Source organism: Taeniopygia guttata, chromosome 6 (assembly GCF_048771995.1).
Source record: "Taeniopygia guttata chromosome 6, bTaeGut7.mat, whole genome shotgun sequence".
NCBI lineage: Eukaryota > Metazoa > Chordata > Aves > Passeriformes > Estrildidae > Taeniopygia > Taeniopygia guttata.
Window position 1 is genome coordinate 18,599,494 of NC_133031.1, and position 25,300 is coordinate 18,624,793.

Below are 25,300 nucleotides of genomic sequence, written 5' to 3' on the forward strand. Positions count from 1 at the left end.
TAGAGTGACTGAAGATAGCATTCAGCAAGCCTATGGCAAAACCTGCTCTTCTGAGAGATCTTTAGGGCTATTTCAACACCCCCATAAACCCACCTGCTGACCCTTGTCAGCCCTGCAGAGCAATGCAGCTTCACAGGATGTGGGTGTCTTCTGCCTAATGCATCAATGGCATGGAGTGTATCAACATACCAAGAGGAGGCAGGTGTTGGAAAAGGGAGAGGTGAGCCTTTAGAGTTTTCATTATTATTGTTGATTTGATAGATAGAGGTATGTTTTACCCTAGCTGAGCCTTAAATTGATCTAGTTAGAAAAAAGCCAATGCTCTACGGAGCCGCAGAGGGCAGTCAAACCAGAAGCAATTAATATGACTTTTGCCATAAATCCTATTTATAAACCATAAAATTGGGCTTTTCCATTCACAATATCAAGGACCTTGGGGAGACAGAGCTTATTTATAAAGAAGATAGTGCTTGAGAATGGGAAGACAAGAAGGCTTTATCCCAAACTGAAGGAAATCCAATATTCGTGATTTCACCCGTTCTCCTAGCTGGGAACACATGGCAGCACAGAGAGACAACCTGATGGACAAAGGGTCATCCCAGCAGGCTGTCCTGACCCCCTCTGGGCCCACCAAGGAGCACACTGCCACGGAAGGGTGAGATCGGAGTGGCAGTGTCACCCAGGGAAGGGCTGCTAGGGACGGCCAGCGGCCCCAGCTGACCCGGCTGGACTGGACGCCCGCCCCGGGGGCGATGACCTGTCCAGGAGGCGGGAGGGCAGGAGGGACCGTGGGCGCTGCCTCCCGCTGCCCGGCTGTCCCTCCCGAGCCGGGCTGCGTGCATTCCACGGGGCTCCCGGTGTCCGGGGGTTCCCAGGAGCGAGCACCGCGGCTTTGCCCGCTGCTCTCCCCGCCCCGGGAAGGCGGGCTGAGGGCGCCGGCAGCCCCGGCCCCGCGGCTGTCGGGGGCTGCTCGGCGCCGCGCCCCAGGCCCGGCGCTGCCGGCGGGGGCTCCCGGCAGCGCTCCCGCAGCGCGGCCCTCGCACGGCCGGGCTCAGGCTCGGCCCCGCCCCGGGGGTCGCGCCGCCCGCGGAGCGGGGCTCCATCACCGCCGCCTTCGCCCGCCACCGGCGGGGTTTGCGTGCCACGGCCGGCACTCCCCGCCGCCGCTTTATGTAAGCCGCCGTTCGGACCCGCTTATAAAACACCGCCGAGGCAGAGCCGCCGCCACTCGGAGCGCCGCGGCAGCCGCGAGGTAACGGCGCGGGCCGGGCCGGGCCGGGGCGGGGGCGGCCGAGCAGCGCTGCGGCGGGGCCGGGGCTGCGCCGCGGCGGGCAAGGGCCGGGGGAGGAGAGCGGAGCGGAGCCAGCGCGGCCGGGTCGGTCGTGCCTCCGGGCGAAACCGGCCCGCGGGACGTGGGTGGGAGACAGAGGGGCACTGCCGTGAGGTGCTGCTGCAGCCCGAGCCTGCCTGTAGCCTCTGCCAGGCTTTGCTCGTCCTCAGCCGTCCGTGCACACACCCCCTTGCCAGTGCTAATTGGTAGCTTTACAAAAACCTGCATAAAAGGTGTATGGTGAACTAAACAACAGAACCTAGCCTGGACAGGTACAATAAAAAGGTTCAAAAGTCTAACAAGGTCTTTGTCCTTAGTGTCACTATCATCCTCTTGTTTTTTTTGTTTTTTTTTTTCTCATCATCTGTTGTGCAACCTTTCAAGTGTATAAGCCATCTCTTGCTGATGTAACCAGCGTATCCTATGTAGTTTCCCATCCTGTGTAGTCTTTCCCAGGGGTACTAGCCTTAGAGTTTAGTATGGGTTCAAATTAAACAACACTTCCTTTGCCCCTGATTTTTATTTTATTTATACAGGGAAAAACTTATGCAACTTGTTGAGCTTTCAGTGATAGGAAGAGGCAGAGAGGAAAGGACAATTCCCGTTTCTTTAAACCTGGCTTTTGTACCCCCAGTTTCCTAATAGGGTGACCATCTCTCCGTGAGAAATCTCCTACTACTGTAGTGGTGGTCTTACTAGTTATCACCCTCTCAGTCTTGTGAGGAAAGAAGTGCAGATGGTGGGAAAGGGGTAGTTGGTGAGATACTTCTACATTCACACAATGTTTGAGGAGCTAGCAATGGATGTGTTTGTGGACAGATCTTCTTGCTCCTTTAACCTGATGAGCACCTTGGCTTTCCCCAGTCATTTTTAGCATGCATAATTGTTACTTTAATCACATTGATATCTCTGAAACAGACTTGTGCAGCAGACAAGGTGCACGTGGCTGGACTTCATTTTCTTAAACCCAAACATTTTTCTTGCTGCGGTTCTTTATATGGATTTTTTTAATAGGCTTTCTCTGCTGGCTTTGTTGGGGAGTAGGGGGGATAAGCATGTTATGACTGAAGAAGGTGAGCTTAAGTCTCTTCAAGTGGTAACAGCTTCCATTGGTAGCACTGACTGTGTTGCCAAAGATGGTGACCATCACAGGTAGGCTTGTTTAGGTCTCATTAGATGCCCTTTGAGCAAGCGTTATTTACTTCAAGAACATACTTACTGTCCTTAAAGGTTAGTTCTAAATCTGTGGGTTCCCGTGCCTTTGGGGACTGACTACTGGATGTCTTCCAGTGCGGATGTTCATCCTTTTGGAAACTTGGCATGTGTACCAATTGGTGTGGTGTGCATGAACTTGCTCTTCCAAGACATTCTCTGGAAAAATCTTTGTTCACATGTCTCCTTCCCTGTGTGTTTCTGTGTTCTTCGTCTCAACAGATGGGAACTGCTCAAAACAACAGTGACCTCCACGCAGTGGAGCTTGGCCTGTGTAACAAGAATATGATGTCAGACACATTTGATCACAGCATTATTTCTGTTGGAGAAGAGGAAGGAGCAGGCAATTTCCAGCGTTCTGTTCCAACACAAGAGTCCCTCCGATCTCCTCGTGGCTCCGTTGTGAGTTTCCATAACATCCAGTACTCCGTTAAGCAGTCCAGTGGATTCCTTTGTAAACGGAAAATCGTGGAAAAGAAGATCCTTCATAACGTTAAGTAAGTGTTTGCTTAAATGAAATACTAGAGGGTAGGAATTAATCTACTGCTGTGAACCAGTGACCTCGTGTCACCTTCCAGATCCAGCTGTGCTGGTGCAGAAATGACTGCCCTCCTGCCAGTCAGCAGTTCATGTAAGCACTTTGATTTGCTTTCAGGCAAAATAGCTGGGATATAGCTGAAGCAGTTTAGGACCAAACTCGTGTGAACTCTTCTGCTAGAAGATCTGAGAGTTCCCTTAACTATGGTTCAAGGTGCAGTCAGAGGAAATGAGCAACAGGGAACAATTGTTGCTTCTTTTCAAGACCCTGCTGAGCAGGGACGACACTTAATTTCTGTCTTACGTAGATTGCTTTTTATATCCAGTTCTGATTCTGTTCTGACTAGCAGTCTGGGATAGAAAGGAAAAATGCTTATAGATTTCAGATTTAAGAAGTTTTTAATATCTGAGGTTTTTCTTTCAATAGTATTTTGTTGACATCTCACATCTACTAAAATCTGCATATGGATGGTCCTTGTAAATGTCCTTATTTCTTAACAACTTTTTCCTTCTTTCAGTGGCATTATGAAACCAGGACTGAATGCTATCCTGGGACCAACAGGGAGTGGGAAATCTTCGTGAGTACCTTCTACTCCTTTAAATGGATAGTCAGCTGTTCAGAGTATATTTGGGATTCTGAGGGTTAGGGGAGATGTGAGGTCTGGTGATGCAGTTTGACCTCCTGCCCCTCTGTCAGCTTTGCTGAAGTTCTTGCACTGTGACTGTGTCACACCCCTCATCTGCTCCAGCTGGTGCTCTGTATTACTGCAGTTCTCTTTGGTGGTGGCCTGAGTTAAGATACCAGGCAGAACTGGGGTGTCTGGAACTCAGATATAGGCTCTGTTCTGACTGATAATGGGGTGGGGATGGGGTGCAAGCTTCTCTGGGACTTGGAAGATGTCACCCCCTCTGAACTTTCTGCAACAAGACTTCCTTGAAGCTGCTAGGCCAGACCCTTCTGTTAAAACTGACAGTGATATGGTGTAATGCAGTCTGTAGGGTGCTCTGGATCCTTACCCCAACTTGGCTGTGGCCTGCTCATGGGGGTGCACACATTCTTGAGCTGTTTGGATGAAGGCACAGAGAAATTCCATGTAGACTATTTCCATCCAATGCTAATGCTGTTTCTCTCCTGTGGTAAGAGAGCTCTTTGTCATTCTCTGACTTTAAGAATGTCAGATACTTGGAAATATGGCCAGGGTTCACACAGGTCTGTTTTTGTGGTGACCATTGATCTTCTTTTCTAAGGAGACTGCTGGCTAATTAGGATGCTTTCAAGAGCAGCACTTTATCAGGGCAGTTTACTTATCTGGCAGAGGGGCTGGCCTCTGCATTGGCAGAGAAGAGGAGAATCCAGTGATACGTTAAAAAAATACTTTCTAGAATTAATCTTAACTCTTAATACGGATTAATTTCCTTGAGATAAGAGGAGTTAGTTTAGTGCTCCCCTGGCTGGAGAGCAGCCTGCAACAACTCAGCAGGGTGCTTTTGTCTCTGTGCATTTGAGGTTATCTGTAAATACACAGACCAAGTTTGTGTCTGTAGGGGGTTGACTGTTGAATTACGAGTGTCTGTACACTGCCATACTGCTGTGGCACACCGTGTGCTGGAAAACCCTGGATGTATACCAGACTTTGTGTACAAAGAGCTAAAGCCTGCAGAGTAGGGGAAGCCCCTTCCTGTGCCCTCTGGTTTGCAGCACACTGTGAGCAGGCTGTAACTCAGTCCTGGCTGGTGGTACTTAACCAGTCAAGGGTAAAAGCAGCAGTTATTGCCAAACCTAATTCCTGGTGTTTGTCTGAAGTCTCCTAGATGTGCTGGCTGCCAGAAAGGACCCAGCAGGTCTGTCTGGAGAAGTGCTTATAGATGGCATCCCACAACCTCCAAATTTCAAGTGCATCTCAGGATATGTTGTGCAGGTGAGTAATTGCCTTCCTGGAGGCCTGGGAGACCTTGGGATGGAAGACCACATAAGATGAGGAAGCATCAATGACTACTAGTTTAGGTAATTTTCAGTGATCCCTACAGAGCCTAATTTGATAACTAGGCTGTTACAGTTTTTAGTTTTAATTTGGAATATGGAAGACAATAAGATCAAACTGTTATTCCAGGCTAGTCAAGAACAGAGGTGTGTCTTCCTACAGCCACATGGATTCCCAAATTGCTGGGCTACTGTGACTTGGCCTTTGGGCTCTGCCCTGAAGTGCTTTTAAAAAAGGGAGGAAAAAAACCATGACACCTAAAATCTCTTGTTGTTAAACTCAGGAGCTGTTCTAGCTGGCAGAAGTACCTTCAAACTATCAGGCAATAATTCTAGGAAATAAATAGATCCCTGCTGTTCTTCCTCTGATTCTAGCTGGCTGTGACAGAGGTTCATTCCACTTGGAGACAGGAAAAGCCAGCTGAATCTGTGGAAGTGGGTGGAGGCCTGGACCAATAATAGACCCTCAAAGCCCTGGGGAGCTTGGGGAGAAGGGGATTCTTGGCAGTTGTATGAGCAGCCAAATCTGGAAACCATCCAGGGTTCTGACTGCAGGCAGATGTGACACAGGCAGCTGAAAGCTGCCAGCTGGGGGGCTCTGCAGGATCCATGGGATGAGACTGGTTCTAAATCTCGATCCTGCAGGTCAGAGATCCCCAAATCCTCAGTGGCTGATGGAATGCCAGTAAGTTCCTCACAAGTGGTCCCAATTTGAGACATTTGTCTCTCAAATGTCTAAGCAACCAAACATAACTTTAAAATGATAAGCAGCTTGGTGAAATTCTAAATGGTGTCTCCCCCTTCCCAACCCATGCAGTATTCTCTGGATTAATAAAGATGGACCAAAAACTACGAACATTGAAGTCCTAAATACATAATTATAGGATCACTTATGTTATCCTTTTAAAACTGCTGGTGGTCTCTTCATTCATGCTATGAGAGTGAAGGTGTCATGCCATTGTTGGTTATGTTTGGCATTAAGCTTAAATTCTACACTACAAACAGTTTAGTTTGCAGTGTAGTGACCCAGCAGTTCTGTTGACGGATCTGAGAGTGGAGAATGGGAGGCTGGGGTCAGAGACTGAGGGGTTGTGGGAAGGGAAGGCTTGAAATGCCTAAACCATCTTTGGCAGCAAAGCAGCAGATTCCTGTCTTCCTCTGTTAACTCCAGTGCCAAACATGGCTGACTGGTATATCGTGTACTAGTGATGCACTACATCTGACGTGGGCAGAGTCCCAAAGCAGGCAAGAATCTGCTGCCCTGCAGCTTAGGAGATATCTTCCATAGATGGCTGATGGAACAGGCATATTTCTTAGCAGCTACCCAGTGTTGCAGCCCTTTTCTCATCATATGGTAGGATATGGAATTGGTACAAATACCAAAATGGGGGTGATGGAGCTCTGAATGGACCTGATGACAAGTCTCTTATTTGGCTCATGGTTGTTGCAGGTTGCTGTAGGCTGCCCAGGTCTGTCAGCTGGATAGATTTGATTCTCCCTCAAAGTGCACATGACTGTTGAAGCTTTTGTAACCCTTAGAATAAGGTCTTAGGTCCAAGAGTTGTACATAGCTGAGACATGTAGGACCATCTTGGTGCAATGCACTTGCTTGTCTGAGAATCTGCTGCCAGTGAGGAGCTGGGGAAAGCTCTTTGTTGGCAGCTAAACTCAGCGGGTGCTCTGCACCACAATGAGGTATGGCTTGTAACTGGGAACAGGGCTGAGCTGACCAGGGGGGTTCCGTGAGTGTCTCTAGCTTGAACACTGAGCACTAGCAATGTCCTTTGGCTCCAGCTGGACTGACAGAAATTTAACTCTACAAAATCACTACCTGCTCTGCCTCACTTTGGTTAGTAAGAAAAATGCACATGCAGTACACAGCAGCACTGTCTGCACTTGAACTACTCAGCCTGAAACCAGGCTGAGGGCGTGCTTGGTGTGAGCTGTGGAGCCTGCAGAGCTGCAGTCTTCCCTTGACTGCTACTGAAGGCCTTTAAATTTCATGTCATGTAAAATTTGAAGTAGGAGTTGTCTTTCAGTCTGGGTTCCACTGTGGTATGCAAACAGCTTATCCAGTAACTGCCATTAAAGGACTTCTGTGCCCACTCAGCAGCTGAGGAGTTTTTCCAACTGCCCATTTGTACTTGCAGGATGATGTTGTTATGGGCACGATGACGGTGAGGGAGAACCTGCAATTCTCTGCTGCGCTGCGACTCCCCAGCTCCATCAGCATTAAAGAGAAGGAAGAGCGAGTCACCCAGATAATCAATGAGCTGGGATTAAGCAAAGTGGCTGATGCTAAGGTGAGCAGGAAGAACACCCTTCTCAGAAATCCTGCTGCATCTGGAAATTGAACCTCTTGTCTATGGGCAGTATGGTGTATGTAGTGCAGTTACAGGAAGCCCGACAGGAGCCTGACTAAACCATATTGCATGCAAGAAATCAGTCTCCAGTTCAGGAGGGAGCCTGGAGAGAGATATTTGTATTTGCTACTAAAAGGGGATGATTTTGGATCGTGTCCAGCATGTTGTATAAATTCAGAAGGGAAAGAGTCGCTTAGTCATTGCATATTAGAAAGTTGTTCAGTCACTTCCTGGCTTTGTGGAACAAGACAAGAAAATTGTTTTCTCATTTCTGAAAGCTCTGAGGGATGGAAAACTGGTCTTTAATGGGAAAGTTCTGTGTGGAGCTTGTATTAACAGGTAAGCTATCAAAAAAAGGTATCTCTGCATACCAATGCCTGCTCTGAATGCTGTGGCCTTACTCTGTCTTTCCCTTGTCAGTGTCATCCTTGTTCCCTGAAGTCTAAGGCACCTGGTACCTCTGAAAATCAGGCTTAGCATACTGCTACATAGTCCCTCACACTGAGTCAAACTCACCTGCTGTTGGACCTAAAGTTCATTAAAGGGACTCTGAAAGTGAAAATGGCTGCTAGGTGTGGAAAGCTGGAAAGCCCACAACTCCAGAGCATGTACTGACTGGGTCTTGTTGCAAATATCTGATTTCTTCTGCATGCAGGTAGGAACTGAATTGATCCGGGGAGTGTCTGGAGGGGAACGGAAGAGAACCAACATTGGGATGGAGCTCATCACAGAGCCACCAGTCCTTTTTCTGGATGAACCAACAACTGGCCTTGATGCCAGCACAGCCAATGCAGTCCTCATCCTTCTGAAGAAGTAAGAGTCAGTTCTTCAGTATGTTGCAATTTGGTAATGAACTCATTAGTAAAAAAAAGGAATGTTCTTATGACTGAGTTCTTCTAGTGTTCCTTTAAAAAAACAAAACCATAAAAAACTAGACAAATATAATCAGAAGTAGTGGTAAATTTTTTGTTTGGGTCTCTTCCAAAGCCTTTTTAAGCTTATGGGAATCTTTCCACAGCAAGCATTGGATTGGAGCCCAAAAAGCAGATGTAGCTTGGACAGCTTCCCTTTGCCACAACAAAGTGTGGACTGGAAGGTCAGGCCTTGTAATCATAATTTCTTGGCCTTCCATCTGAGTCTATTACCCAACAACAGTCTTGAACTTAGGTAATAACTTCACCTGCAAATTTACCCCGAGTGTCCTTTGTTTTGGAGATGAGGTGTCTTCTGACAATTAGAACAAAGTTATGTACAAGGAAGACGAAAAAGGCTTATTTAATGAGAATGACTTTCTAATCCTGCTCCTGAGTTTGTGGCATGTTGTCTGGGTTTGCTTTTGGGAGTTGATTTGGTCTGGGGTTTGTGGATACAGGTCTTTAATCATCAAGGGTCCTTACTGGGCATCAGTGCTAAAGCACTTGAAAAAGCATCTGACAAACTTGAAGGAAAACTTGGTTTGAATTTTTTTTAGAGTAAATCTTCAGCAGAAGAGCTAAGAGAAATCTCAGCTGGCCAGACTTTCACAGCCTGATAACTACCACCTGGTACTGCCATTGAGCCCAGTAGGACTGTTCCAGTTAGCCAGTTTGACATCTGGTATAAAAAACACATAAGGAGGGTTTATACACAGCTGTGGTCTCAGGCTTTGCTAGCTACATACAATAGCATACTTTCTCTACCTGGGCTGCAGCGATGGTCTCCTGTAATGATGGGTGCTGTCTTGCAGGCAGCTTCTGATACAGTGACAGCGAAGGGAGAGAAGGTTTTTCTGGGTCAAGACCCTGAGAAGTTGCCAAATATTTGTCTTGGATTTTGATGCTTGGGGTTTGCCTTCCTGAAATCCAAAGTGTGGTGTACTTAAGAGATGTTTTGTTTCTATGTCAGGCTCTCAAGAAGAGGGAGAACCATCATATTTTCCATCCATCAGCCCCGTTATTCCATATTCAAGCTGTTTGACAGTCTGACATTACTGGCTTCGGGCAAGGTGCTGTACCATGGTCCTGCGAAACACGCCCTGGAGTACTTCAGTTCTGTTGGTAAGTCTTCCATGCCAAGAGAAAAAGCAACTGGCTCATGAATTAAATCGGTTTAGATTCTTACCCTAGCATGGGATAACAGGCCCATGCTTTTCTATCTCTAGGATGTTAGAGACTACACACATACAGGCTAAGCAGTGTTATGTTAGAACCGAAAAAAAGACAGAATGAGAAATATATAAATTTTCAGACAAGAGAGTATGGCTCTCTCTTGCCTTTGTTTTATCTTGCATGAGGACAAAAACATATCCAAGAATTACCTGGATGTGTTTATGCATGGTGTCTAACAGACCAGATAATGCTTGTAGTTCTACCAGGCTTCGATGACAGATCCAGTGGTTTTTGAACCACAGCCTGCAGATTGGCAGCAATCGGTACTGATTGATCCAAAAATATGCTCTAGACTGAATGCAGGTGGGCAACCAAGAGGACAGAACTAGGGTGGGTTAATTGTTGCACTGTTGGATGGCTGCCCTCTCTTCAAGTAAGCAGGGTGAGGGTGTCTGATGATAATGAACAGAGAATGTGGAGTGAACTTCCAATCTTTAGATGCAGCCATAGACACATTAGATTGTAAGCTTTCCCTGGCTTTAATGGAGGTGCTTTAATCAATCAGTACTTCTGCTTCTCCTCTTAGTAGCCCACTTCCTTTCTCTCAGGGAAGGTGTAGCAGTGTCTTTGGGTTTGTTTGTTTTTAATTTCCTCCTTGTCCCATACTTACAGCTGTATTATAAGAAGCTGCTCTTGGACAGCCCTTCCTCATCCTTGTGACTGAGGAAACACCAACAAGAGTTGAGCCTCTGGAAGAAATATCTGAGGCTGTAGAACAAGACATCCAGGAACCTCTACTGAGGAACTGTGTGTCTTTCAGAGTGTAGTGTGCTGAACAGCACTGGGAAGGAGGCAAGAGTTGTCCATATTGAGCTGTGGTAGAAGCAAGTTAGAGATTCCTCCTCACCTGAAATCAGTGAATAAGCAGCTTTGAAGGTCTTTAGATACCCCGAATTCACCAACTCCTAAATCCTGTCCATCTACTGCTGTAAAGTAACACTTACAAAAAGAAGTGAAGTTTTCTGGTAACAGGGTTATGGAAAAGGGAAACAGTATTAGACTTGACCTTCAGAGGTGTGCTCTGTGCAATGCAAACATGTTGCATGTGTGATTTTGGTTTGGTTTGTTCTGTTTTTTGGGTTTTTTTAAGGATATGAATGTGAACCCTTCAATAATCCAGCTGACTTCTTCCTTGATGTCATAAATGGTGATTCAACTGCTGTGGCAGCAAGCAAGGAAGATCACAGACCTGTGGACACAGGAAAAGGTAAATTGTGGAGGGAAATTGCATGTGGTGATGGCAAGCTTTTATTCTCTGGGTTTCCTTGAGTCTAAGGGCATTTCATTATCTTTTCATTGTTCGTACTAATAGATATACTTTGTTTTGGGCTTCTTTAAAGAGATCAGAAATATTTTTAAATGGATTTTTTTTTTTTTTCAATTCAGTAGTATAGGAGAGCAATGACAAATACCAAAAATTAAAAAAAAAAAAAAAAAAAGCCTGTGAGGGAAAGACTGGAAAAACTAGAACTCCTTAGTCTCAAGAGGCATCTGACAAGTTTTAAGTCACATAAGAGACTGCTGCAGAGAAGACTAGGTAGATAGGCTAAGGAGTGTTGGATTTACAGGAGAGTGAAAGTGATTTGAACTGTTAGAGAACGAATTCTCTACCGATATAGTGAGTAAAATGTTTGGAAATACTTGCTTGGGGATCATGTAACACATCATTGACTGAAGGACTATAAGGGAACAGATTTTGTAAAGCAGTTACACAGCAGTTCACATCACTTCAGTGATGTGAATCAGAGCAAACATTGATTTTTCCCAAATTCAATGAAACAAAAGTTTTCTGGTGCCATGTTACAAGAATATGACCATTTGTGCCAGAAAGAATGGGCAGATTAGCTAGGTTTGATTAAAAATGTAGGAAAAACCTCTCATGCCAGCTAGCCTCTTAAACTCAGGACTAAGGCCTGAACAACTCAAACTCTCTGGGCATTTCTGCCTTTTTCTTCAGCCTCCAGAATTGCTGAGCTTATTGATGGGCCATATCTGAAGGTCAAGTTCATAGGGAATCACAAGCCATATCTTTTTTTTTCTCTCACTCAGAAGTGAGCAGTGAAAATGGAGTGACAGAAGACAATGTGGATAGCAGCGTGGTAGATGTGCTGCACCAGAAATATCTCAGCTCGAGCCTGTATCAGAGCACAAAGGAAGCACTGGGGAAAGTGGAGCTTGGACGAGGAAGCAAGCAGAGACTGTCCAAGCAGGAACATGAGATCACCTATGCAAATGGATTTTTCACTCAGCTCTACTGGGTGTCCAAGCGTTCCCTGAAAAATCTCATCAGGAACCCACAGGCCTCTATTGCACAAGTAGGTAACAATTCCTAAAAGTCTCAGACTCTTGCTGCTCTGAGTCCCATAATCTGGAGTTTGTAGGACAGAACGTGTTTTCAAAGGCAGTTAGGGAAACAGAAAAGTCCTGTTCCACTGCCATGTAAGTGGAGTAAGATGCTCAGCTACCTTTGTGGCCTTTGGAAAAAATCTCCAGTTTAGTTTCGCATAAGAACTACTGCACTGAAGATTAGGGTTGGGGGAAAGTGCTCCATTCTCTGGGTCACATAGGGATCTTCTAGGGTGATAATGATTTTGTGCCTCACTTTAAAATTTAAAATCTGTTATTCTATAAGCATGTTTCTACTAAACTCTCCTAGCCAAAGAAGGAAGTGGAAAAGTGAAGAGGATAAAATCTGAAAAACTGTCATAAGGATTTTAATTGTGTGTGTCACAGGTATACGTTGCCTCACAAGAGCAAGGCGTTAGGCAGGTGTGAATCTTAAGCCCTGCATATGACTTAATAATGTTAGTTCCTAATTTTTTTACTTACCTGAAGCATTTCCTTTTACCTTTCTTCTTTCCACTTCCAGATCGCAGTGACTGTCATTCTAGCCTTGGTTGTGGGTGCTATCTTTTTTGGCGTAAAACTGGACCGAAGTGGCATTCAGAATCGGTAGGATGAAAAGACAAAGCTTTGCTCATTTTTCTATCTGTAGCAGTAAGGTTTGAGGCACAGGGAAGGAAGGCCTTGGGATCCACTTGGAATACAAAGGAGGGTTGGGTTCACAAGTCTCAGTGCACTGCAGCATGGAATTGCCAGGGGTCCTAAAGGGGTCACAGTTCTGTCAGGCTTGCACATATGTACAGAGGGGATGTAAAAGGGAAGATAAAGGATACAGCTAAGATTTACAGTAGCACAATTAAATATCTCCATTCTGTGGACAGAGAAAAGCACTGACTTGGTGGTATGATGAAGTCTGAGGCTGCCAGTGTTTGATCTGCTTGTTCCCTCACTTTTCCACTGTTCTGTTCTGCCTTCTAGGGTTGGATCCTTGTTTTTTGTCACTACAAACCAATGTTTTTCCAGTGTCTCTGCAATTGAGCTATTCATCAGAGACAAGAAACTATTTGTGTAAGTAATAAGGCACTTGGACTGTCTCATACCCTGGAATGAGATGGGGCAGTATCTTACACGCTGAACAAAATTATTACCACCAAAGACTTGATTACTCCCTTGCAACATGAGATTGGAATAGTAATGCTAAGTTAGTCTGTAGAGCAAGGAGCTGAAATGCTAAGAGCTGGGGGAAGGAGAAAATGCTTTTACTTCCTTGCTCTGTGACAGCTTACTGGTTTTCTTACCCACTTTTGGTAACAGCTGGTTTTAAGTCTGCTTGTGAATCCTGCAGACTGTGAATCCTTCCTGCACTCTTTCTCACAAGGGCTGACACACAGTCTTGCAATGGTCCTAAAGTGACAAGACTGTGCAAAAATGACGGGAGAGTTCCTGGAAAAACTTTGCAAGGGATGCGCAGATGAAGGGGGCTGCTGTCTGCCTTACAAGAGCTTGTAATAATCAAGGTCTTCTCTGTGCTTAGAGGGATGTGCTTGATTATTACATTGTTGTTATAAGTGATTAATATATAATTAAAGATAGTTATTTAATTATAATATTATTTATGTATCATATATTTATAATTATATTTATATGTATACACATATATGTGTATGTTTTTGTATGTGTGTATACATATGTAAATTAATGTAAATGCAGTATACACACATGTATACATGCATATATGTTGAAAGTGTAGTTTGGAGGTGCCTCCAGTTCATGCAATAGAAGAGCAAGAGACAGATCCTATGCAGTAAAACGGAAACTGGAGATTTATGCCTGGAATGCACATGTCCACCCACAGGCTGCTCAGAGCAGCTTGATATTGTCCCTAACAGCTGCTCAGGAGTGAAATTCCCTGACACTGCCATTTCCTGCTGGTCTGCCCTGCTTGCCAGTGTAATTTACCAGCTGTTTCAATGGGGATTTAGGCACCTCACCTGTTAAAGCATCTTTTCTTGAGCTCCATTAAGCAGCAAAACAATCATAATGACATTTAATTGCCCTGAACTGGATGTGAGTTGATGTCCCAAAGGTGTTTTCCCATTGTTGGGTATCATTCTTTCTTCCCTGGAAGCAGCTGTATGAGTTAGCACTGGATGAAATGCTCCTCCAGTTTATAGAGGTATAATGCTTCCCCATGCTCTTGTATTAAGGATACTTTTCTTTGAAAAGAGACTTGGGAGGTTCTTTATGATATTTTACCTAGCAGTCACACAGTGTTTCATTCACTTTCCTTGGTGGGCTGTTTGACTGCAGGGTCTGAGAGACAAGTCAGCCCTTACTTCATAGAGTGTCAGTGATCGCACAGAGAATATAAGCAATTTGCATAGAGAAGAATCAGTGGTAGAAAGCAGAAAACAAAGCAGGATCAATCAAACACAACACTCTGAGCCTGCTTCCTAGAGAACCTCTAAACCTGTGCAACTCCCCTCCTTCCTGTCCTCGCAGCCATCAGTACACCAGTGGATATTACCGTGTGTCTGCCTACTTCCTGGCCTTGATGATAGGAGATCTGCTGCCCATGAGAACTACTCCAGCCATCATATTCTCATGCATCACTTACTGGATGATTGGTAAAGAATTGATGCTGTCATTGAACCTGTTGTCTTCCAACACATTTCTGACTTAGCCAGATTCCTGTATCTGTAACATACTGCAGCTTGAACCTTCAGCTGATTTAAGTGCTTGGCATCATAACTTCGGAGGACTCTGGGGCAGGGGCAGAGACACCAGCAAACTAACACAGGGACCTGCCTGACGACGTCTTTTGGTAATGCTCTTTGGGCCTTTGAAGCATGCATAGTTCCTGCCAACTCCAGACTTGGTCTTTCTTCCTGATTTTCCTGTCTTGTATAGGAATCCAAGGGTACCTGTCTAATTCATAATGTGGTTGTTAGCGGACTCTTGCCTTTCTGCTTTTTGACAGGATACCAAGCTGTTGCAGGGCGATTCTTCTTCTTCATGCTGACCCTGATGCTGGTGTCCTACACTGCCACAGCCATGTCCCTGGCTATCAGTGCTGGGATGGATGTGGTGGCTGTGGCCAATCTGCTCATCACCATTTGTTTTGTCCTGATGCTTGTAAGTATATCAGGGGGTGTGTGCTCCTTTGGAAGGGAAGGAAGGGAAGGAAGAGCTGAGACCAGCTGAGAGGATGGGGTTGAGCTTACCCTAGGCAGGCTAAGATATCCATAGTCCAGTGGCATGTCAGCCCCATGCTAGTGATTTTATTGTCACTGTAGTCAAAGACTACTTCTGCCACTTGTAGTCTAAGGGTTGGGTACAGTTCAGTAGTTGTAATGCCACCAGAGCTTTCCAAACAGTATGCCCTAAACACGTGTTGCTATTTTTTTATTAAATTGTCCTTACAAAGATTGATTTTAATAAATCTTGCTCTTCCAGTATTAGAAATCTAAGTGATCAACTAGATCATTTAAAAGGAAAAAGCCTTGAAATAAACTTTAATGTAAAAAATCTGTTGATTTTTTGCATTAATTTTTGCTGCCCAAGTGGCACAAAAAGGCACAAACCCTTTTTTTTTTTTTGTAATTCAATATTACTGTGGGGTTCAAGAAATTACTTCAGTACTCTTCCCCAAGGATTTTTTAAGGAAGAGAACAAGAGAGAGGGAAAGGAATTTTGAGTACTCAGAGATGAGAACTGTGAGTTCTTTTTCAAAGAGGTGATGCTGGTGATGAAATGTCTTGACTCTGAAACCTACCAAGTTATATATTTCTTGTTAGATGATTCCTGGTCACTGTCTGTGTACATACTCTGAGCCACTGTACATCCCTTATTCTTCGATTTGCAATTTAAGCTGCTTTTGCACTAAGTGACAGAGCACTGCTTCAGCTGCTCACTGTGGGTGAGAAGTGTGCATGTGTAGTGAAGGGCAACTGATGTACATTGACTTAAGTCACAGTGTATAAGGAGTGACACATGCATGTCCTGGAAGTCAGTGGGGTAACCGCAAAATCACTTGTGATGAAGCAGACGCTGAAGTGTCATGTTTAGCTATGAAGACCACTTGTGATAAGAAGTAAAAGTAAATCCTTTTCCAGATGAGAGAAAGGATGGATAAAAGATGTAGGACAGAGGTGAAGACTGAAATAATATCAGCTCATAAGGCTCCCCATTTTTTTCCTTTTTGATTCTCTACTTTCTCGTCTCTCCACTCTCTCATCTTTTTCTCATTTCTCTCATCTTCTTTAGCCTCTGCCTAGCTCTACCATAAGACAATCCTCCTGAATAAGAAGTTGTGATCATGCTTCTTAGCTCACATGTGGGTGTGTAGAAAATCTTTCTGACCTCTTTGCAAGCAGTTCAGCTGAAGTACTCAGGTGTGCTGTTGGGCCAGTGGTGTGGGAGTGCTGCAAGGCTCCAACTCATGTCTGTGGGTACAGGGATGACAGCAGTAGTAGGTCCATCAATCCCAGTGTACCTCTGCTGCATCTGTGCAGGAATGGTATTATTTGCAGTAAACAGAGTTTGTGACTCATTAATCTCCTCTGTTCTATTTCAGATCTTTTCTGGCCTCTTAGTGAATCTCCCTTCAGTAATGGGCTGGCTGAACTGGCTCAAGTACTTCAGCATCCCCCGATATGGCCTCACTGTGAGTAGAAAGTAGCATTGGTCTCCTCTGAGTAATGTAGCCACACTGCTGCTTCCTGGAAAGTATAAAGTATGAAGTTCTCTTAAAAGCCAGATTTGGTTTGTTTTGTTGCATGAACGTGGTAAAAAAAAAAAAAAGAATAAACCAGCCAGCCTCAAATAGGAAGCGAAATTTAGAACTCTGTGTGAGAGCTGGAAGTCTCAGGGACTGAACAAATACTTTGTGCTACAGAATTAGTGCTGCTTGGACAGCAGCAGAGCAAGCTGTCCAGTCAGGCACTAATTCCTAGCTGAATAGTTGATCCCTGTGGTTTAGAATAAAATCAAATATTGTACAGCTTCTCCAGACACTACTGTATGGGTGGCCAGTCTGGGGCCAGTGACTTTCCAACTGGTTAAAGGATTTACTATAGTGCATGACTGTCTCAGTTTTCAGCATGGCTTTCTCTGAAATTAAATTTGAGTTTTATGAATAGTAAGGAACTGGGGTACCAGAAATCTAAGGGTGCAGCTGTTTGAAACACAGTAAATAGAGCAGGTCACAGGTGGGAGTTGTGTTTCCATCTTCTGTTTGCATCCTTGTCAAGCCTCTTTGGAAGGAATGGTGTCCTACTTCAAGTAACAGTGGCTGAAATGAATGCTGGAGCTGGTGCAGGGTGGGAGATATGTGAGACCTCATTGTTTGGGTATCAGTGAGGGATGTTTTATCAGTGTTACTCAGTGTGGAAGTGTCCTGTGAGATAGCAGAGAGTGCAGGATGCCAGTGCTGGGGAACCTTTCACCTCTTGCTTTGGCTGACTTTGCCATGCCTTCAGTGTGGTGATGCTGGAGTATCTGCATGCAGCCACATGATGTTCTGGACCAGTAGATTGGTCTGGGTGAATGTGGATGAATAGGAACTTGTAGCTGGTAAGACAGAAACCCATGGCTAAGTAACTTTGAAGCCAAGGCCTGGGACGTCAAACCATTCTGCATGCAGAACTTGGAGCAATTGCTAAGAAAGGCAGTTTTATTTGAAAATAAAAAGGAACACGAACATGTGATTCCAAGAATGGTGGTATGTGTATTCTAATAATCAAGTTCCTTTGAAGAGTTTCAGTTTTAACAGCCCAAACCATGAACTCTGCAAAAATCTTGTGTCTTCCTCTATCCCTAGGCTCTTCAGGTGAATGAGTACAGAGATCTCTACTTCTGTGGTGAGAAGAATCCAAATGCTACAGTGTCAGTGGGAGATGCAGGCAGTTGTCCCCCCAATATTTCAGAAGAAGTGTAAGTAACTCATGGTGGTTCTGAGCCTGAATCGTGATGACTCGCATAAAGGGAAGTCTGACAGTGTCAAATTTTTATACTATTCACAGAATAACCACTTACAAGCCAGTCTCAACATGTCCCAAAGTGATGTATTTTAGGATTATACAGTAAAACTCCACAATTACCCAAGAGTGAAGTAGGGATGAAAATTTACTTGTAAAAATAGGCAGATGAGCTAAATTAAGTCTTGTATTTGATAACCTAGCCCTGATTGATCAGTTTCCTTAAACAAATCCAGGGTCCTCAACAATGGAAATGCAGTGTGTGGACAGCTACAGAGTTGCTGGAAAGCAGTAGACCTCTGATCAAAAACATGCCTCCCCCACAGAACTTTTTCATACTAACCTCTCTGCAGATACAGAGAGAGCCAAAGTATCTCTCTTGCAGTGCTCCATTTTGCCCCATTTGAAATACCCTTGGCTATTGATACCTTAAGCTTTAGCAGTGCAACTATTTAGTAATATGTACTAGAAAGATAACAAGCTGAATATTTTGCAGGGAACAGTGCTAGAGTACTGTTTGCACAGCTTTTGAACTTCCAGTGATTGTTGAGGGGAAGCTAATGCTTCTGTATTTACCATGGTTTAAGATGGTTCTGAGGTTTCCTCATAAATTGCCAGTTATCTATAAAGAACAATTAGGTTGCTACTGAAAAATTTTGAGAACTAGAGACCTAGATTTATCCCTTGAGTTTTATTTGGTGATGGGTTCCCTATTTCTATCACCTGTTTTGCAGAGTTGAGGGTAGCAGGATCTTCGTGAAGCAGGAATAAAAGTACTTACCTGAAGATACATGCCACATAGTAATATGAACTTGTGCCCTATGCTTTTCTGCAGGTGTTCTGGTGAAGCATACCTGTGCAGCCAAGGAATTGCCCCTACCAGCTGGGCAATGTGGGAAAACATAGTGGCTCTCTTCTGCATGACTGTTATCTTCCTTACCATTGCCTATGCAAAACTCCGGTTTATGAGGAAGTTCACATAGACTCCTATGTTGCCTTGCCCTGCAGCTTCTCAAGTGTCAAAACTGCAAAGCTTGTTAGGGCCTACTGGAGAGTGCCAAAATGTTTCAGCTGACTTTACTGGACTTCAGATGGGAAGCCTGTTCTCCTGTTTCTGGAGCATGATCTCCACAGGATTGTGGGTTTTTAGAAGAAATGCATTAATGTACGCTGTGTAAGTGATTTTTTCCTAAGAAAATACCATTCTCATAATTCCTTAGGTACATATCAAACTCTATATTGTAAACCATTACTATTATGTGGCCAGCTTATACACAAAATATTCCATTGAACATGTGAGTTTCTCCATCACAAAGGGTGGAAGATGATGGTGGCATTTATGCAATGATATGTTGCCCCTTGTTAGTGCCTGTCACATCTGAGGAGAGACAGAGACCATTCACAATATGTTGGAGATGCATTTGAGTTTGAAGTCAGTACAGAGACCAAGCTCTCATTACCAGAAAAGAACAGCTGTACTTGTAGTAGCATCTCAGTGGAAGCTACTTCCAGAAACAACTTTAGCATCATTAAAAACTAAATAGCAGTGGTGTTAAACATCTCACCTAAGAAGAGAAATATGTACTGTTGTACTGCAGAAAAAAAGGAAACCAACCCCCCCCCCCCCACCTCCATGAACAGCGAGAAATATATTTACTACCTTAAAGGAGGAGAGGGAATGCCCTTTTTCTTTATTACTTTCTAAATAAAAATTTCTATACTTACTACTGGTAGAAGTTTTAAACATCAGACTCAGTTTTTAGCTGCACTATCTGTATATAGTGTTACTTACACTGTGGACTGAAAAAAACCTATGTAGCTACGGCTGTGGCAACTACAACAACATGTACCACAGGACGGATCATCGTGCTGCTACTTGTCTCCTGGCCACCTCATCAGCAGCAGAAGAGATGCTTTAAAATCGCATTAAGACCTGCAGATGTAAGCGGATCAGCTAAGGCAAAGGAAAACCTCCTCACACACAGGACTGAAGAGTTTGCCTGTGAGGGTCGGGCTGGCAGCCCCTGACCCGGGCGTGCGGTGCGCGAGTCCCGCCGCTGCTCCGGCAATGAGCGGTGGGAAGGGGGAAGTGATCGCACGGGCGGCGCAGCCGCATCGAGCACAGACCAGGAGCTCTCGGTTCTGTTTCGCTGCCTTTAGCGGCTGGGGCAAAGTAACCTCGCAGCACGTTCTACACCCGGGTATTTGTGTCCTTCCCGCAGCGCCGGCACGCCGCGCACCTGCCGCGGCCGCCGCTCAGGGGCGGGGGCTCCGGGGGCTCCTCCTTGCACCGGGCGCGGGGCGGGCCCGGGCCTGGCGCGGGCCGGAGGAGGCGGTGCCGGGCCGTGCGAGCGGCTGTGCGCCCATGGCGGCCGCGCCCGAGGGGCCGCCCGACGCCGGAGCGCAGCCCGCCAAGCGTAAGGGGCCGGGGCCGGAGTCGCGGTGCGGGGGCTGGGCCCGGCCCAGGGAGGCGGCGGCGCGGACAGGCGCTCCCGGCGAGCCCGGGCTGGCGTGTGCCGGCCCGGCTGGGCCGTACGCCTTCTGCCGCCGCTGCCCTGCGGCCCGGCCGGGTCCTGCCGCGCCGCCGCTGCGGTCGGGGGGAGCCTCGGGCAGCCTTGGTGTGCGGGCCCGCAGACGCTGCCGACGGGGAAGAGCGGCCTGCCGGGCTGGGGAAGAGGTGCCGGCTGCTCCGGGGTGGGGGCCGAACAAGGGCAGACTGTGGTAGAAATGGGTCTGGAGAAGAAAAGCGGCGATTGCGGCTTTCCGCAGGTGGGGATCTGTTGTAGCCCGTGCAGCTGTGCTTCTTTTCCGAGTCAATGACAAGAAATAAGCAGTAGCACCGTGCACGGCCACTCGGAAGTTCTCCCCAAAGTGCTTTGCTGTCTAGGCGCGAGGGACACTAATACTTGTCAGTGCTGTCAGGCCGGGTGCCTGTCTCTTGAATGCTCCGTAAAGTATTATTTGGAAATGTTGGTACTACTTCGAAGAAGCTGCCATGGTTTGTTACTCCTTGAAGAAGGCCATTTACATGGAAAGTAGCTGAAGGCAGCTTGAAAGGGGAAAAAATGGGACCATGTAATTTTTATGTTGTGTTTCTGGACTTGCTACAGTTTGCCTTAACCCTGTAATGTCTTTACCCTGAGTAGAGGATCCTGCAATTGAAACTGCAGAGGAAGCTAAGGAGCCACCAGAAGCAGATATCAATGAACTCTGCAAAGACATGTTCAGCAAAATGGCCACTTACTTGACAGGTGAACTGACAGGTAAGGCACTGCAATACTTACCTGCAAGTTCTTCTTTCTTTTCATTTTGTTTCAAAGAAATCTGTTGGATAGTTTGTTTAAACTGTAACTATTTAGATCGTGTCTGGTAAGGCTGACAGTCCAAATTTGGCACATTGCTAGGCTGCTAACAAGACTGAGATTAGTTATTATTAATTTAACAAAGTCCTGGAATAGCACAAATATTTTTCAGAACAATTCAGTGTGATATTAGCAGCTTAAAAATAATTATTTTTTGTCTCAAAGAAGTTTGTACATGGAAAGTCAATCTTAACAAAAGCAGTCTGGGTTAAGACAAAGTAGGAGGGATGCACTACAGAGCATGGACTCATTTTTTTCTTGAGTGCAGGGATCATTTATGCTTTAGAGTAAACTATGCAAAATTAACTGGAGTGAAGTAAACTACTCACCAAGTTAATGCATTGCATAGGCTTTAATTTTGAAAGCAGTCCTGATTTGCAGACTTGAAGGACCTATGGTAAAAATTACCAGTCTGGATTTGTGCTATCAGTTTTGTCTAACTGACAGAATTAAGAGTAGAAATAATGAGGATTTAATAATTTTTTTTTTAAAAAAAAAAGTTTAGAAGTGAATTTATCAGTGCAGTTGATTTTTGCAATTCACAAAATGTCATCTTTCTGTAGAGTGTGTTCTAATGACCTGTATTGCCATCTAGACTGTTGTGCTTCATTGCCTGTTGGTTTGAAATCTCTTGTCCTCTAGAAGAGTCTGCACACAATTCAAACTACATCATCTTTAATTAAAATAAACTTTATATTTTTTTAAGCCACCAGTGAAGACTACAAACTCTTGGAAAACATGAATAAGTTGACTAGCTTGAAGTACTTAGAAATGAAAGATATTGCTATTAACATCAGTAGAAATCTGAAGGATTTAAACCAAAAATGTAAGTACACCAAATAAAGTAGGGGTGTCATGAATGGCTCACTTGTTTGGGAAATAAAGCATCTTAGAGTCAGAAGGTTCACACTCCATTAGTGCTGAAGGAAATAAAACTCACTGATATAGATGTGCTGCTATGCAATACCAGTCTTGTATATTTTTTAACAGCTTTAGACTCTGTATACAGACTACTGTAAGAGAAAATACATCTGAATTTGTGTCCTGGTTTACCCCAGATTCTGGATCTGATAGGAATAATGCTTTTTCTAATTCACGTTCTCTTGTTACTTGTGTTAGAGACTAGACAGTACTTTTAAACATTTAATATTTTCCTGGAACATGGCTGTCAGAATCACCACTTAATTTTGGGGTGGGAGAGGGCACCTTTTGAACTGTGTTCTCTGAAGAATGTAATAAGAAATTCTTGTGTTTCAAATATGAGCTGTTTTTTGGAAGTGCATTACTGAGAACTGACAGATAAAATTTTTATGCCTTTTTAAGATGCTGATCTCCAGCCATATCTGGAACAGATAAACCTAATTGAGGAACAGGTTGCAGCTCTGGAGCAGGCAGCTTATAAATTGGATGCATATTCCAAAAAACTTGGTAACTATCATCCTCCACTGTTAAGACCTAGCAGCATAGTGCCTTGCAAGAGAATTTAAAAAGAAAGAAAGTAAACTCTGTTTTGTTTAACACATCTCAGGTGTAGAGTTGCCTATGCTGCTTTTGAGCACAAACATTGTGTGTGAAGTGATAAGCATTGGGAAAAGATTTGTGTAATGGGTTATATTTTTGTGGACTAGTACAGGTGGTCTTTAACTACTGCTTCTTAGTGAGGCTTGATTTCTTTTTTATGGTAGGTACTGACTTATATTTTAAAGACTGATGTTTAACCTTGCAAATTGAGGGATTCAATTGTATATAATTATATAATAATGTTCCACTGGTCACCCAATTCCTCTTGGCTTAAATTAACATTATTTTCTGACTTAAACACCAGATTCTTAAAAAAAAATATTGTACAATTATATTTGCCTAAAATGCAGTAGAAAAAAAGGATCCTGGATGATACGGTCAATTAGCTTACAGGATGCAAAGCTTTTACCTACCCAGTACTAAAATACCATTTTTCCTTCTGCAGAAGCCAAGTACAAAAAACTGGAGAAACGATGAAATTTCAATGCTCTGTAAGCTGGAGCTGGGCAGTGAGTCGGACTTGTCTCTGGTTTTGCACAACAGCAATTCTGTATATTGACAAGGATTTGGTTTACAGCTGACATGGAGACTGGGACTTTTTCCAGCTATTGGTAGGCTATATTCAGGCTTAAGGTTGAATAATATTTTCCTCTTCTCAAGAGGTACTGTTGCCTCAGTTCTGCAGTGAAAAGTAGAAGTTTGTCTTTAACTCATGTCGATATTGTCTATTTTTGTGTTAGTCCTGTTTTCCACATGAAATACTCAGTCTAGGGAAAGTCTTCAATAATCTGTAAAGACATTTTCCCTTAGTAGAAGCAGGACCTAAACTTTAATTTTTCCTTCATTGAGCTCTGTGTTGGGAAGATACCTGGACCTTTGGACTTAATGGGTGGAGTATTGAAAACACTTCATTTTGGTGTCCCCTTTTATCTGCTTGAAATAGAAAGACTAATTACAAATTTACAATAAACTTGCTGCATATATTTCTCTGTAATCTCAAGTTCTGTTGGAAAGATTACGCAAGCTGTTTTTTTTATTTTTTTCAGAGGAATCTGTTAATAAAGACAAACTCCTTCAAGCTACTAGGGATGATACAAGAGAACATGTTTTAAACTCTGCATCAAGTATTCCTGCAATTATATTCTTTGACTGTCTGGACCTCTGGTGAAGTTTCAAGACATATTACTTTATCACATGCTCAGTTGACTTAGCAGATCGTTTCTCTACTTCACCGGTGAATTTTGATCCTAGTAGTTTTTGAAGTGGCACACCTAGCACAAAAATCTGCTTCTCTACTAGGTTAACAATGTTCCAAATTGCTGATTTGGCAGAGCCGTTTGAACTGAACAGTTATTAATCTTACTCCAAGGATATATTTTCTGTACCTATTGACTTTAAGTAATTGGAGCTGGCTTTTGAGTGAGTTTAGTTGAAGACAGTACAAGTACTGTATGTAGGAAAGAAGTGGTTCAAATTTAGAGTGTTTAAAAGAATGTCTTGTCAGGTGCTAGTGTGATAAAGATCATCATGCTGTCAGGCTCTGTACAGCCACTGTTTAGTCAGGACTGATACTTTTCCCTACTGCTCTTCAAAAAGAAGCAGATGACTCTTGAGAGCCTTCACCACCCCTTTGAAAGTCCTGGGTTTGAAACAGAAATAGCATTTCTGTGCTCATGGTGTTACCTGGCAGGACTGCAAGGGGACACAGGAAGGTGCCATGCCAGCAGGCAAAACCACAGATCTTGCAGGAAAGGCACAGTATGGACCATATCCTGTTCCTGTTGAAGAAGTTGCTTTTCTGTGTATACAAAATACACTGCCATTTTAAAACTACAAGGATGAAAACCTCCAGGGGCTCTGAAGATGGAAATCCTTCTAGCCATGCACTGTCACCACGTGCTTAGTTGTTTTCAGGTAGGAAAGGTAAGAAATAGTGAGTTCTTTCACAAACTCTTGAGTATTCCAACTCCAGGAAGCAAAAATGAGAGAACGGACTTGTCCCATAATAGACTTTCTTTTTGAGAGGAAATTTTAGAGATGGACTTCCTGGCTGGCTGGAGGACTGTGTGACAGTGGCATCCCAGTTAGGCTAAGAGCTGAAAACATGTTCCCAGTTATGTCTCTGAGTAACTGTTACCCGCCTTGCCCGAGGGACCTCTGTATCACTGGTAGAATCCACATCATGTCAGGGATAGCAGGTCCTTGGAGAGTAGCACCATGGAAGAGACATAGGTGTGTGTGAACAGCATTGTACTGGGGAAATGTGGAGTCAGTCCAAAAGCAAAACCACAACTTGGTTACTGCTCAGAAGTTTCACCTGGAGAATCCCTGATAAATTCCACAGGAGGTACAAAAAGAGATTAAATCTGAGTTCTCCTTTGCAGTGTTTTCTGGTGGAAAATAGAGTAAGAAAATTGTGGGTTCTTAAAAGGAGGAACCAGAGGAAAACAGAAAAGTGAGGGCTGATGGATGAGAGTTCAGGGGCAAAGTGTGTCATCAAAATGGTATTGATGGCTCATCTTGACG

The 25,300-nt window shown here is 44.3% G+C and overlaps 2 protein-coding genes across 4 annotated transcripts; both read left to right on the top strand.

Moving 5' to 3' along the window:
* Positions 1-1,117: 1,117 nt before the first annotated feature.
* LOC100227038 (broad substrate specificity ATP-binding cassette transporter ABCG2) lies at positions 1,118-19,615 on the top strand. Of its 2 annotated transcripts, XM_030275985.4 has the most exons (16): positions 1,118-1,252; positions 2,765-3,039; positions 3,598-3,657; positions 4,884-4,998; positions 7,211-7,363; positions 8,079-8,236; positions 9,308-9,459; positions 10,661-10,777; positions 11,620-11,885; positions 12,440-12,522; positions 12,892-12,981; positions 14,416-14,540; positions 14,894-15,048; positions 16,490-16,579; positions 17,735-17,847; positions 18,727-19,615. In XM_030275985.4, exons 2-16 carry the CDS (start codon positions 2,765-2,767, stop codon positions 18,872-18,874), a joined length of 2,100 nt encoding a protein of 699 aa, XP_030131845.4. In that variant the 5' UTR covers positions 1,118-1,252; the 3' UTR covers positions 18,875-19,615. The 2 variants fall into 2 exon arrangements, 1 of the variants encoding a protein (XP_030131845.4); XR_012056705.1 differs by lacking the exon at positions 14,416-14,540 and having other exon boundaries at positions 18,727-18,812.
* Positions 19,616-20,149: 534 nt separating this feature from the next.
* Positions 20,150-23,757, top strand: BLOC1S2 (biogenesis of lysosomal organelles complex 1 subunit 2). Of its 2 annotated transcripts, none has more exons than XM_030275993.4 (5): positions 20,150-20,308; positions 21,038-21,154; positions 21,960-22,079; positions 22,577-22,681; positions 23,220-23,757. In XM_030275993.4, exons 1-5 carry the CDS (start codon positions 20,257-20,259, stop codon positions 23,249-23,251), a joined length of 426 nt encoding a protein of 141 aa, XP_030131853.2. In that variant the 5' UTR covers positions 20,150-20,256; the 3' UTR covers positions 23,252-23,757. The 2 variants fall into 2 exon arrangements, with proteins under 2 accessions (XP_030131853.2, XP_012429984.1); XM_012574530.5 differs by lacking the exon at positions 20,150-20,308 and adding an exon at positions 20,380-20,660.
* The last annotated feature ends 1,543 nt before the right edge of the window (positions 23,758-25,300 follow it).